At 49.6% G+C, this 14,929-nt stretch overlaps 1 protein-coding gene and 1 pseudogene across 1 annotated transcript; one reads left to right on the forward strand and one right to left on the reverse strand.

Annotated features, from left to right (window-relative positions):
* Positions 1 to 2,895: 2,895 nt before the first annotated feature.
* On the forward strand, positions 2,896 to 8,428 carry CUNH22orf24 (chromosome unknown C22orf24 homolog). Its single transcript, XM_011384288.1, is given in 4 exon segments — positions 2,896 to 2,932; positions 5,078 to 5,136; positions 5,138 to 5,172; positions 8,119 to 8,428. Coding segments are annotated over 4 exon segments (441 nt in total).
* LOC111733455 lies at positions 6,506 to 6,623 on the reverse strand (annotated as a pseudogene).
* Positions 8,429 to 14,929: the final 6,501 nt, after the last annotated feature.

Below are 14,929 nucleotides of genomic sequence, written 5' to 3' on the forward strand. Positions count from 1 at the left end.
GCAGGGATGGCGGCTGCGCAGGCAGCGAATTGGCACACACCCACCCTGCAAAGCGCCTCTGAATCCAAGTTAGAGGTCTGGCTTGAGAAGGGCCCAAAAAGCAAATAAACCTAGTGCTTGGATAATCCGGGAGGCCGCCTGCCCAGAGGGGCGGGTCGAACCCGCCCTGCCATTTCGCCCGCCCCGACCCCCTTCCCCCCACCTCGGCCGATGGGCTCCGCTGGGCCACACCCTGCGCTTGGGTCTGCCCTGGCCCGGGCAAGATTCGGTCCGGCCGTTGGAGACAGGCACCCCCCCCCTCGCCCGCCACACACACACACATACATTCGCTCACCGCCCCACCCTGATAAGTGGCCTTGAGCATACTGAGCCTTCCTTGAGAGGAGGGACTGGGTGGCCCGGCTGGAACTGTAAAATTTATGACACACCTACTAGGAGCCGACCCAGTGCTATCTATGCCTCTTACAGGTATAATCCTAATTAATCCTCACAACCCACCCAGCAGGTGGGCAGAGCTGGTCTCCCCACTTTTCAAAGCCAGGTTAGTGACTTGCTCAAGGTTACACAGCCTGTAAGTGTTGGGACCAGGATTTGAGTTCAAACTCAGCCTGGACTTCCTTCTGTGGCAAAAAAGGGGGGTGGACCCGCTCGCTGGTCACTAAGCCCATTTCAGTCCTGGCATTTGATGCTGCGGGTACCGCGTGGCAGGTCCTGGGCTGGACCCTGGACAAGCTAGGAAAATCCCAATGACTAAAACAGCCTCTGACTTAAGTAAATGTCAAGGGAAGCACAGGATGAGGGGCCTTAGGTTGAGAATTTTAATGTGCACCTACTGTATGCTCAGCATTGAGGGAAGGAGTAGCAACAGAATAAGACACCGCTCTGCCTCAGAAGCTAAAATTTAAATACACAAGAGCAGGTAAGCTGGACCTAGAAGGATTTGACAGTCAGAGAAAAGGTATTGAGTTGGGATTCAGTATGGGCAAAGGCTCGTCAGTGAGGATAGAAACAAAATGGTGAGATGAAAGACCTGGTGGGAAATGAGGTTGGGTAAAACAAGATTACAGTATTTTAAATGACAGGAGGAAGATTTGAGGCATTGTCCTTAGGTATCGGGGAACCAACAGAGATGTGGAAGCCACATTTCAGGTCAGGAATCTTGCTCTGGTGAGTAAGATACATTAGAAGGGAGAAGGGAAGAACTGGAGAGCGGGTCTTTTCTGGACCTTAGTTTTACCATCTGGAAATTGGACTAGAAAAACTGTTAAAAGCACTGTAGAATAGAAATTCTGAAATGTGAAAGCTGGCAGGACCCTTAGAAGTCACGGCTGTCTAACCCTTTATCCTGCATAAGGGGAAACTGAGATATGAGAAGTCAGAGAGGCTGGCCCCAGTTTGCACAGCCAGTGAGCAGCACTGAGGCCTCCATACCAGGTCTCCTGCTTCCCAGGCCGCCTTCTCCCCACTGTGATGCTCAGATGAGGACCTCCGTACCCACAAAACAGGATTTGAGTGTAGGTATGGGAGGAGGCCTCCACCCCAGGCTTCACCATGCTTTGAAGAGCCACCTTTGCTAACTACAAATGGAATCGAGGTTAACAAACCAGGCTGATGTTTCCCCTGGTGAGTATCTTTAAAGAACCTGATAGATAATAACTGTCACCCACCAACCCTGCCCTCCATGAGGATAGGGTTCCGGTGAGAGGTGGAAGGAGAGCCAGCGGCCAGGGGGACCTCCACGAGTTAGGGGAGTTAGAGCCCTTCCAGCTTTTCCGATCGTGTTAGACTAAGACTGATTTCAAAACAATGAAAATTAGGTAGATTGGAGCATTCTAATCAAATTCAATTCTAATTGATTTTGACATTCTTACCCATCCAATGGGGGACGATTTGGTTCTCCCACAAAACTTTCTTCTCACCAAACATCACTGTCTCTACTTCCTCACCCACCCCTCAGCCCAGTGTACTCTGGCTCTGCCCCACTTCTCCACCGTGATGGCCCTCACTGTGGCCACCAGTCACCTCCTGTCAAATCCAAGGTCAGTTCCTAGTCCTCACCTTCCTGCCTCTCTTAGCTTTCATGACCCTGCACTCTCCTGGCTTCCCTCTGCTGCTCTGGCTGCTCCTCTTCTGTCTCCTATGTGGGCTTGCCTTCTCGGCCTACCCTGAATGCTCGGGTTCCTCAGGGCTCTGCCCCAGGCCCTCTTCTCTTCCTGCCCTATCCTGGGTGACCTCATCCACCCCCACTCTTGAGGGGAAGGGAATGTCTATCGTTCCCAGCACTGGGCAAGAAGATTTGCAAAAATGAATGCATTTTTTCCCCTCAAGATACCCCTGTAAGGTAGGTATTTTCCATTCCCATCCCACAGACGAGGAAACTGTCTTGAAGATGTTCCATGACTTGAATAAAGTCACACAGCTGGTAATCAATAGTGCCAGGATTCAAACTTGGGTCTGTCAGATGCCCACAACTGATGGCCCCACCCTGCCCTGTGATGTTAACTGAAAAGGGGTCAAGGTGTGACTCCTCTTGGTGGGGGGCAGGCATTCAAATTGTGAGAAGTACACACAAGCCTCCCCTCTTCCTAGCAGCACCCATCTTCACCGCTGGCAGAGAGCTGTCAACTCCCCAGAGCCTCATAGATAAAGACCAGGACAACCACGGTGGACAAGTCACCTACTCCCAGGGTTCTAAGTCCCATCAAGAACATGGCCTTTGTCAACAACAACAACAAAAAATAATCCGATTAAAAAAAGGGCAGAAGACCCAAACAGATAGTTCTCCAAAAAGGAAATACAGATGGCCAATAGACATATGAAAGATGCTCAAGGTCACTAATCATCAGAGAAATGCAAATTAAAACCACAATGAGATATCACCTTATACCTGTCAGAATGGCTATCATCAACAAATCTAAGAACGACAGTGTTGGTGAGGATGTGGAGAAAAGGGAACTTTCATATAGTGTTGGGGGGATTGTAAATTGGTACAGCCACTATGGAAAATAGTCTGGAGGTTTCTCAGAAAATTAGAAATGGATAAAGCTTTTGACCCAGCAATTGTGCTTCTGGGTATTTATCCAAAGAAAATCGAAACAATAATTCTGTGCACCCCAATCAACAGATGCCCATCAACAGATGACTGGATAAAGAAGTTATGGTTCATATATACAATGGAATATTACTCAGCCATTAAAAAAATGAAATCCTACCATTTTTAATGACATGGATGGACCTAGGGGTTATTATGCTGAGTGAAATAAGTCAGAGAAAGATAAATACCATATGATTTCACTTACATGAGGGATCTAAGGAATAAAAAGAATGAACTAATCAAAAATAGACTCACAAATATAGAGGACAATATATAGGGGCTAGGAGAATGGGGTGAAGGCTTAAAGAAGCACAAATTAGTAGTTGATAGATGGTCATGGGGATGGGGAGCACGGCATAGGGAATGCAGTCAGCATTAATGTAATGGCTAGGTGGAGAGCCGGAGGAGAGAGAAAGCAATTAGGGGGATCATTTTATAAACTATATAAATGTCTAACCAATGTACTGTATACTTGAAACTAATTAAATTAAATTAAATTAAATTTAAAAATATGGCCTTTGAACAACTCCAAAGAGAGTCCCTGAGCCAAGTGAAGGGCTGAGGATTAAGGTCAGACACACTGCATTGGCCCAGAGCTCCGAGCCGGTCCCGAGGGCCAGGGCCAGGTCTCTTGCGTCTTCACCTGGTACTGGTTTCATTCAGGGAACAGAGCAAAGTCCCCTGGCTGCCTGAGGACATGTGCGTGGTGTGATGGGGGAGAAGGATCTGGACTTGGGTTCGAAACCTGCTCTGCCAGTTCCCAGCTCAGTACCTCTGGGCAAGCCACTTGTAAAACAGGACAAACCACACCTGTTTCTTAGGGTTGGAGATCAGCAAGAGCATGTTTGCACCGCACCCGCATGGAGCCAGCACATAGGAGGCACCAGCCATCACAGATATATAATAACTCCTTGCCGTGTCCCACCCTGAGCCAGTGGTAATGACAGCTCCTCAAGCAGGACTGGATTTCCAAAGAAAGCATCACCAAAACTCTCTGCCAGAGCTCAGTGAATAGATGACCCAGAAAAGGCACGTCCTGTTTTTCCTCTCGGATACTCTGGGACACTCTGAGCTCCCTTAGAAGTCTAGACATCAAGGGACATATTACAGAGAAGACCTGGTATTGCTCTGGAAGAGATGGCGTTCTCGCTGTTGGCATGGTTACCATCTTAAGCAGGAGGGGCCGCTTGCCCATAGATTGGTGTCACCCAGATAGGATTTTAATTTTTTTTTTCCTAAACGCAGGTCTCCTGCTGCCCAGGTGACCTTGCTGATCCTGAGCCAATGATAAGACCACCATCAACAGCAGCGCTAAGTGATTAATCGCTGGCCCTCTGCCTGACTTGAGGAGAAACACTTTACTCTTAGATATTATCTCACCAAATCCTCACAACTCTTGGAAGGAGGTTGTTATCCCCATTATATGGAGGAGGAAAATGAGACCTAGAAGGGTCAGGCACTTGCTCAGTGGTCAAGACAGTCACCCGCAGCCCCCCAACCCATGCCCACTTCCTGCCTGAGCACAGCAGATTTCAGGATAATCCAGAACCTTCTGCCATTCTTTCGAAGCCCACTTGGGGAGTAGATCAGCTCCCAAGGCAGCTTTTGACATTAAGAAGTGAGAAAACGTCCTGGTAGCTGCAATCTGTGAGCTGGTTGAGCTTAGAGCCCCATTTTCAGCACCGGCCCCGCCCCCCTCAAGCTTGTTCAGAGGAGCTCAGCTCTGGGGGAGAAGGCGAAGCTGTGGAATCGCAGTTAAAATGTGGGTGAAAAAGGCTTTTGTTTAAGTTCTGCAGATGGTCAAGGAGCTTGTGTTTCTTAGCCAGAATTTTCCAGATCTTTCGGCTGGAACCGGCTGGATAATTGCCTCAAGCTTCCGTGTGGTTCCCAGGAGGTGGGCCTAGGTGGGAGGGGCTGAGTGATGCAGGAAAGCCGGAGGACAGAGCCTGAGAGTGCCGTGACTTGCCCCTCTTTGAACTTTAGGTTTCTTATCTGTGACATGGGAGGCTGCACAGGTGGATGGCAGAGTTCGTTCTTTTTTCCAGCTCTGAAGGTGTAAGGTATTTCACCCTAGACAGGTCAGCAAACTCAAGAGGGTGAGCAGAAGTGCTTCACAGGGCCAGAGTTTGGACGACATCAGTACACAGAGTGGAGGAAGGTAACAAGTACCGACTGACTGCAAAGAAGGTCGTGGGCAGCAGTTTGCCAGTGCGCTCAGTCCCACAGATGAGAAAACAGAGGCCCAGGGAAGTTAAGAGTCTTGCCCAACTGCAGCAGAGAAAGAGCAGAGGGCAGGAACCAGGATCCAGACCTGTTCCACCTTTATCATTCTTTCCACTGATGCCTCTGACTTTCTGAGAGCCCGAGACATTCTTTTGGTTGTTGGGCTGTGAGCATAATTGTCATCACCTGCTGCTTAAACTCTGGGAAGTAAGGGAGAGGGTCGCTGAGTTTTCATCAAGGTTCCCTGCCAGATGACTGTGTGAAAAAACATCTCTTCCTCCCAGTATGTTAGTAGGAGGTAAGCAGATTGTTACAGCCTTCTGTCTTCCAGACAACAGTGGCAGGCTGGCCCCAACTCTGGAAACAACGGGATCTGGGAGGACCAAAGCCACAGCTGACTCCAGGGCACTGGCCTCCGCAGACACAGCACTGAGCTGCCGCTGGGGTCATAAGTAGGACCCCTGCCCCCTTTGTAACCTGACCTGGCCCACCTTTACAAGCCTATCACCCACTCCGTGGACATCCTAGGCCTACCAGGTTCCCAGATACCACCCACGTGTTTCTACCAACTAGAATGTTCTTTCTGATTCCTCCACCTCTTTCTCTGCTTTGTAAGTTCTTTAATCTTACCTCCTCTAAGGAGCCTTTCCAGTTCTCCATCAAGAAGCACTTTCTCCTGCCCACTCCCACCGTGACTCTCGTATCCATCATCTGCATAGAGTTCTTTTGGTGGGACTGGTGTTTACTGGCCAGCTCCTAGGCATCAAGCCTATGCTATGCAAGTTTATCTAATATATGATCTCATTTACTCTTCATGACCACTACCAGGTAGGGATTCCTCTCATACCCATTCAACAGAGGAGGAAATGAAAGCTCGCTTACCCAAAGTCATGAAGCTAGAAGAGGCAGAGTCAGGATTTGAACCCAGGTTTTTCTGACTATAAAGTTTATACTCATTGTCACTTATACCACCTGCTTCCCGCTTCCTTAGAAAGTTGCCGTTTCCCTTGTAGAATGTGAACACCAGAGGATAGGGCCTGTGCTTCTTCATCATCCGAGCCCCTGGGGGCACCTCTCTGTGGATGCCAAATTGTATCTGATCACAACTTTGTGCATATTGCAGAAATGCCATCACTAGAGCCCTCTTTGTCAGGGGCCCAGGTCTTTCAGGGGAACATTTTTTTTAAGCGCCTACAGCACCCAGTATTCCTAGCTGGTCTCCCATCCAAGTACTAACCAGGCCCGACCCCGCTTAGCTTCCAAGAATAGATGAGTTTGGCGCGTTCAGGGTGGCATGGCTATAGACTCAGGGGAACATTTTAAATCGGCCAACATCTAACTAATTGACAGCTGAGTGGCAGATGAGACAAGGGAGGGAGCAAGGGGGAGGAAGGCAAAATTGCAGGAGCCGAGAGGGGCTAAAAGGAGAAGGAGGGCTCCAGGTCGAATTTGGCCGCCTTGCTCAGACCCTCTCCAAATCCCAGGTTTTCCGCGGTAGCTGGGGAAGCCTGGGCTAGTCACTGAACCTCTCTGAGCTTCAGTTTTCTCATCCATAAAATCCTCGTCCATAAAATGGGCACATTGCAACAGCGCTTGCTGTTCTCGCTAGACGCCCTGGGCTGCTGCCAGGAGGAGTGAGGTTGTGGCTGAAGGAGAGCCTCGGTGCTGCCTACTGGGCACTTGTGACAGTGCCGTCACCTCCCTTAATGGAGACAGTTAGAGGATTAACCCAACCTGAAATGCCCTTCCCATGAAATCACAGGGTCTTGAAGGCCTGGGGGCAGCAGGGAACTCAGAAAATCACAGACTAATAATAAGGATCTTGGGGACAACTCAGCCTGGTTTTCCTATTCTGATAGCACAGCATGGTGGACCGATAGCCAGCTCTGCTGGCAGCTGGGCTTGGCTCCAAATTTTGCCCCCACTTGCTGTGTAGGTTTGTGCATATCATTTTGCCCCTCTCAGCCTGGTTCCTCATTTTCAATATGGAATCAAAAATTGTTCTTTTGCTAGAGTAATCAGGGAGATTGCTTCATAAATTATGTAAATGTCTAACAATTTTTTTAAAAAAGAAAATATATAAAAAGAGAAGATTAAAAATAAAATTGTTCTTTTGCTACAACTCCATTGGGAGGATCAGAGACTCAGGCAATGACAGTTGGTATTAGGATTAACTATGGGGGACTGAGGCCGAGAGAGGGAAAGTAATTCCCTCATGGTCACACAGCAGGTTAGCTGCAGAACCAGATCTATGCCTAGGCCTCCCAAAGCCAAGGCCTGGGCTCGCCCTTGGACAGCTGAGGACCTCGCACTGGGCTTGCTGATAAGATTCTGTGTCTCTCTGAGCTGAGACAACTGCTTGGGTTGTCTATAGCTGAAGAAGGACCAAAAGCCCAAGTCAGAGCCTGGGGTCATAGTCCAGCCTGGGGTCTAATCCACTGTTTAACCCTGGGCATGTCAAGTCACCTCTATAAGCCTCGGTTTCTCTGCTCACCAAATTGGGGCCGGGGGGCGGGGGGAAGAATTCCTGGCAGAGCGAAGGAATTATGTAAAAGCACAGAACTGTTTTCATAACAGCTCCCCCCAAACCCCAACTCTCACTGTGCATCAAGCCCTCTGTGCTCACTAGCCATGGCTTCACTTAGTCCTCATCAACCTTGGGAGGGGAGGTGGGGGCCCAATTTGCAGATTAATGGCTAGAAAGGGGTAGAACCACAATCTGAGCTCTAATCCTGTTCCCTCTGCCTGAAACACTTCCCCCTCCTCTTCCCATACCTAACTCGAGCTCCTTCCTTTTGAAGGACCCCTCCACCTCAGGCTGCGCGGGCACAGTGCTGGGTTTTCCCCTTGTGCATTGAGACTGTTTCTTCATCTCCTCCACCAGACAGGGAGTCCCGTGATGCGGGGACCTTATCACGCTCACAGCTGTATCTCCAGAGCCTAGCACTTTGCTTGGCATACAGTAGGTGCTCAATAAATACTTCCCAAGTGACTGAGTGCATTGTGTCAGCATCAGGAAGCCACCGGGCCCTGAGGGAGCCGGGGAGATGGGAAGAAAGCTTTAGAACTCTTGCCCCGCCTTACATTAGCAGGAGCTCTTCTGAGTCCTGACAGCCTCCGGGGATGCCATTTGAGCCAGCTGAATTCCAGTTACTGCTTCACCTTGAAAAGGCAGCTGAGGCCCTCACCAAGCAGCCCAGTAATTGACATCGCAGCGGTGCCAGGAGCTGCCCTGTTAATATTTAATGTGGCCTTCACTGCAGCAGAGCTGCTGGCTGGAAGAGGGGGCCCTGCAGTCTCCATGGGGTCGTGAGGAGGGCACATTGGGAAAGGGCTTCATAACCGGAAAGCCCCCAGCAGATGAGCATTACATTGGCCCATTTTAGCTCCTGGCTTAACTCAGAAAAAGCCAGGGCAGCATGGGCCTACAGTGGGACAAGGAGACTGCTGACCGAGCCCAAGTGATAAATGTATGGGGGATTAGGAGCTTCCAGGGGACACTTCCTGGAGACAGTGGGAGAGCAGAGCCCTGGCGCCAGCCTGACCTGGACTCCACTCCAGATTTGCATTGTGCAGTTGTGTGACCTGGGCAGCAACTGTACCACTGAGCCTCAGTTCTTTAATCTGTAAAACGGGCATAATAATACCTTCCTTGAGGGGCTGTTGTGAGGATTAAATGAGATAAGTAATGCAGAGCAGCGATCTCCAACCTTTCTGGCACCAGGGACCAGAGCTCCTATGAGAATCTAATGTCTGATTGATCTGAGGTGGAACTGAGGCGGTGATGCTAGCGCTGGGGAGCGGCTGCAAATATAGATGAAGCTTCACTCACCCGCCGCTCACCTCCTGATGTGTGGCCCGGGTCCTAACAGGCCACGGACAGGTACTGGTCTGCGGCCTGGGGGTTGGGGACCCCTGATATAAAGGACCCAGCTCAGCACATAGTAAGACCTCAGCAAATGCTGAGTGCCTTCTCAGGAGGGAACAAACCAGTCCAGATGCTCACACAGCAGAGGTGGCATCTGACCTGGCCTGCAGTCACCCACACAAGACTGCATCAGCTGAAGGGTTTACCTAAGGTTGCCTGCCCAGTCTGAGAAGCAGGCGACAGGATGAGATGTCCCCATTCCCTGGGACCTGCGCTTCTCTGGCCCAGACAAAGCAGGACCCTCATCTTCCACCCCTTCCTCTCTCTCTCTCCAGCATGTTGCCCACAAATCCTGGAAGCCTCTCAAAATGTAAATCCAACCATGTCATCCCCTGCTTAAAACCCTTCTGTGGTCCCACATTGAGGACTGCTAGAGAAAACACAGGAGGCCCAGTCAAAACTGAATTTCAGATAAACAAGTAATTTCTTAGTATACGAATGTTCCATATAGCGCATGCACATAATTATACTAAAAATATTATGTGTTGTTTTTCTGAAATTCAAAGTTAACAGGACAACCTGTATTTGTATTTGCTAAATCTGGCAATCCTACGCAAACTGCCTTCAAGAAAAAGATTAGAGACTTTCATTGGTCCACAAGGCCTGTTTGGGCCCCAAGCTCATCCTCTCCCTCTCTTCCACATGATCTCTGCTTCAGACACGACTCTTTGCCTTTATATGAGAATCCCAAGCTCTCCCTCCCATCTGGCCCTTGCAGATGCTGTTCTTTCTGCTGGGACCCTCTTGGTACCTCCTACTTCTCCCTCTGCCCCACTGTGCTTGACCTGACTCATCCTTCAGTCCTCCGAAGTGCTGCCTTTTCCTCCTGGAAGGCTTCCCGGCTCTGCAGGCCTCGGTGGTGCCTCCTTTGGGTTCCTATCTGCCTTTGGCTGGTCCTCTGTCTGTCCTGGCCACTTAGGGGTTCAGCAAACATTTGTTTCATTGATTTGCTAAATTTTGCAGCACCCCCCCCCCCCGCCACTTCCACTATCAACAGTTTCCTCTCATTCAGCCAAATTCTATTGCCCTGCAAGGCCCTGTTAGAATCCCACCTCCTCCAGGTCTTCCCTGGGGCCCACAGTCCTTCCAGCTCAGTCACCACCTTGCTCAGCGAGCAATCTTTTCAGCCCATAAGCTCAGCAAAATCATCACCCCTCAGACTTTCCTGTGACCTGCAGTGCCCAGCACTGTGCCTTCTTGCCAGATGGTGGTTCACAAACATTAGTGAGCTTGGAGGATGCCAGACTGAATTCCTGTGTTTGATTCTCCTCACACTCAATGGCCAAGAACCAAAATCCTAACCCTGACTTGGAGCAATGCCTCCTATATCCTATGAGCCTATAAAGGAGGCAGGGAGGCATCCTTAGTTCCCATTTGACAGAAGAGAAAACCGAGGAAGTGAAAGAACCTTAAGGTCAAAGCTCAGGTCTCTGGACCCCATCCTACCACAGGGCCTTTGCACCTGCTCTTCCTTCTGCCTGGAATACTCTTCCCAAAGATCTTACCATGGAGTTTTGTACCACATTAAAGATAGCCACAAATTCTTTGTCCCACTCCTCCCATCAAGAGGGGGTGTCTCTTTCTCTAATCTTTGAATCCAGGCTGGCCCTGTGACTTACTTTGACAATAGAATGTGACAGAAGTGATCTTTTATGAGTTCAGGAGCCTTGGAGATTCTGCCTTCACCCTCTTGGAATGCTGTCCCTAGACAGCCATGTAAGGCAGCTATCCTAGCTGACTGGAGGATGAGAGGCCTGTGACAGGGAGCCGAGGCGCCCCAGCCATCAGCCAGCACCATTTACTAGAAATGAGAATGAGGCCTCATTTCAGCCCAGCTGTGCCTCCAGCTACACGCAGCCACATCTGTAACCAGGAGAAATGGGCGGAGGAACCACCCAGGCCAATTGCAAATTGGTGAGAAACAGAGATGGTTGTAAGCAACTAAGTTTGGAGGTTTGTTACACAGTTTTGGTTTGTTATACGGTCATAGGTAACTGACACAACTGCCTCCTCCTCAGTCCGGTGTCTGCTCGGATATTACCTCCTCGGAGAGTCCTCTCTTTCCTGACCATCCTGGCTGAAACAACACACGCCCCAGTCCCCACCGCCAGCCACTCTCTATCCCATCATCCTGTTTCATCTACCCAAGGCATTTATCGCTTGTGAAATCATGATTTATTCACTCGCGGACTTATTGTCCATCTCCTCTACTAGGCAGTGGGTTATGTGAGGGCAAGGGTCTTAATGGTTTGTTCCCTGCCTCTTCCCTAGCGCCTTTGTGGTGTCTGGCGTGGGGAAGATGCTGCAAAATGATGTTGGTGGTAAAATTATGTGCCTGCCCCTGGCTGTTGCGGCACTTAGGAGAGCAGAGTGGCAGGCGTGAGCATCCACCCTGTCACATCTTCTGAAAACAGTGCCCTTGGGAGGGCAGGCCCGGCCAGGTGGCTCGGCCCTGTTTCAGGGACGAGACTTCAGGGAGCCCAAGCTGAGCAGGGAGGAAAGGAAACTGGCAAAATGTTCATTTTCAGCAGGGGCTCAGATTCGAAGCAAGAAGATCTCTGAGTTTTCTCTCCTCCGCGTCTATTGCCAATTACCAGCAGCCCTGCCACACCCTCCTGTAGGATCAGAAAGCTGAGAAACTAGGCAATGGAAGGCAATGCTGGGGACACTGAGTCACTCCTGAGGGCCAAGGATTTCTAAATCCCTAACACAAAGCAGATCCTCTGAGCCTGCTTTGTTCCAGTGCCAAAAAAAAAAAAAAAAAGTAGGTCTAGCCACGGCCTCAACTGAGGACAAAATGTACACCCAAGAGCAAAAGAATCTGCTCTCGGATGCCTCTTTGAGGTACATTCTGCATTCTGCAGGAGCAGAGCATGCATCACTGCTGTTCAAACCAGTCTGCTTTCAAGTCAGGTAGTCTCATGTTAGAATCCTGGCCGCACCGCTATCTGCGTGGCCTTGGCCTGCCACCTAACCTTCCTTAGCACCAGGTTCTGCATCCATAAATGGTGGACAATGAAGACCTAATGCCTAAGGTTGTGATGAGGACTCTGAGATCCTGCACAGTCGGCGCAGCTTCAAGCACATAGTTAAACTGATAGTATTAAGCTTACAAGTTTTGCTTTACCTATTGATGTATGGGAAGGGGTCATGGAGAGCAAGGTTTGCAGTGAAACACAGACCCTTCCCGGGGACCGGAGCCACATTTAGGAGTTGCGTGACAGGGACCAGGGTTATAGTGTGAAAGCTTTGGTCCACATTAGAATGCCTGATTTTATTTGACACTGTTCTCTAAACAGATGAGAGGATCCCTCAGAGCAGCCCTGGTATGGGCAAGTCAATGATTTGGAGTTAGAACCCTGACAAGAATTCAGGAGGCTAGGTGGTCCAGCACTATGTTGTGTGACATGGAACAAATCACTTGTCCTCTCTGGGCTCTGGTGTCCTCATCTATAAAATGGGTCATTCATCCCTGACTTACCAAACTCACAGGGTTGTTGGGAGGATCAGATAATGATTCACATGGGAGAGTGCTTTGGAAAGCATTAGCTGTTTGATGAATAAAGGGTGATTGCTATTAAAACTGAAAGCAATCAATTGGAAATCTCCACCTCCTGTTCAATTGTGCTGTGAACCTGTAAAACTGATCTAAAAAAATGTCTATTAAAAAAAAGAAGAACATCTGGATTTTCTAGCAAGACCCTCTAAAGCCTTTAAGTCAGGCAACACAATACAGATTCAAATACTGGCTTGCAACTTGCATGACTTTGGGCAAATACATTAACCTCTGGCACTGCCAGAGATTTGTTTTTTCTTCTGCAGAGATAGGAACTCTGGGGCAAGAGAAGGGCTGGGAAAATGCTGCAAGATAGAAGATAAACTAGATGAGGAGGAGATGTCTGCCAGCGTCCCAAAACCCTGCTCGACCAAGGAGGAGGATTCCCCTGACGGTGAGCAGAGGTGGGGGCTACCTGTTCCCCTTTGCATCTGGCTCTCAGCTCCACCCCAGGTAGATGGTGACTCAAGTCATTCTGCAGAGCTGGTCCCTCTCTGCCCCTGTTGCCATGGTGCTGCAGCACAGCCTGGCCAATCAGGAAGGAGATGGATATCTGAGCCTCTGTTGCTAAAGCCGAAGCAGGATGCCTGGCCAATGGGAAGAGTGGCAGAGTGGAGCCACCATGGAAACCTCAGCCTGAAGTTCCAACCAGGTTTTTGTTGTTTGCAGGGGTATGCTGAGTTTTCTGCAGTCCTTTTTTTTTTTTTCCTTGCAAAGAGTATCTTGCAGCACAGGGAGGACATTTAGGAGTCACAGCAGGGGTGTATGACAAGAGGCATCTTCAAAGAGTCAGAAAGGACCCCAGCTTCACAGGGTACAGCTTCAGATGTCCCCTTAATTATTTCTCCCCGCCCCTCCACCCCCACCCCGTGACACTCAGCATCACCTGTGTCTATTATCTTAGTCCATCCCCATAGCTCTACTCAGTCCCATCTGTCCTAAGAATTGGCTGTAGGCTGCAGAAAAATCTCCACCCCCAAAGTAAGAAAAGAACTGTGGAGCTCACCCCCAAATGGCGCTTTTCCACCCTATAGCTTTGTGGCTTTGCACAAACCGCTCCATCTCTTCTACGTACAGGGTAGTACTGGAGGATAGAGATAAGGGTCAGACACAGGCGTTGCCCCTTTCTGTAAAATTAGAAGATGGAGCAAATGGGCTTTGTGACTCCTTTCAGATCTCACATTCTAGACTTAATGCTGTTTTAACCTTCAGGCTCTGGACAAAATGGATCTACAAGGAATAACTTTCCAAGAGGAAACCTTGTAAATAGTGCCGGTGGACGCAAATAAGACAGATTTCTTTGTGCCCTTGAAATGTCAGACCAGCTGGGCCATGGATTTTACAATCGAGGCCCAGAGGGGTGAGCTGCCCCCTCAAGGTCACACAGCGACATGGATGCAGAGCTAAGACTGAAAGCCCCAGCTCCCAGGCCTAGCCCTCCAGCCTGAAACGTGCAACCTCCTTCAACCAGCCTTCTCGCCCTCGGGCAGATCAGGATGCTGTGCCCACATCTCCAACACCCCTTATTCTGCAAACATGGGCATAATAACAACTGCAAGGGAAAGTGTGTCCCAACCCTTCCCCCTACTCTCTCCTGGCTTTCACTCTGCTGCCTAGCAACAGTTCTACCCAGAAACTTTGGTGTCATCCTAGACAACTCCCTCGTCCTCATTATTTTCACCAAATCCACTGCCCAGTCATGTCCATTTTATCTTCTAAATGGCCCTCAAGTCATTCACTCCTCTGCTCCCCCCGCCCCCACCCCACTCCCCCAGTCCGAGGTTCTGTCATGGATTTCATGGACGACCACACTGGCTTCTCACAGGCTTCCTGCTTTTACACTTGCTCATCCCATCCCCCGCTTCGATTTTCTATAACCACAGCCAATCTTTTAAAAATACGAATCTGATCCTGTCGCCTGATGCTTGCTTAGAACGTCTAAGGATAAAAATCAAAAATGTTAGCAAGCCCAGGAGGCCCTGTATTATTATGCTGACACCCTTAACTTCATCTTGCCCTTGCTTGTGCCTTTCCCTCTCTGCTTGAAACATTCTCCGTTCTCCTCCTCAATTATTCTAGCTTCTCCTACTCACCCTTCATCTCTCAGTTCAATGGTCACTTCCTTGGG

Source organism: Pteropus vampyrus, unplaced genomic scaffold, assembly GCF_000151845.1.
Source record: "Pteropus vampyrus isolate Shadow unplaced genomic scaffold, Pvam_2.0 Scaffold568, whole genome shotgun sequence".
Taxonomy (NCBI): domain Eukaryota; kingdom Metazoa; phylum Chordata; class Mammalia; order Chiroptera; family Pteropodidae; genus Pteropus; species Pteropus vampyrus.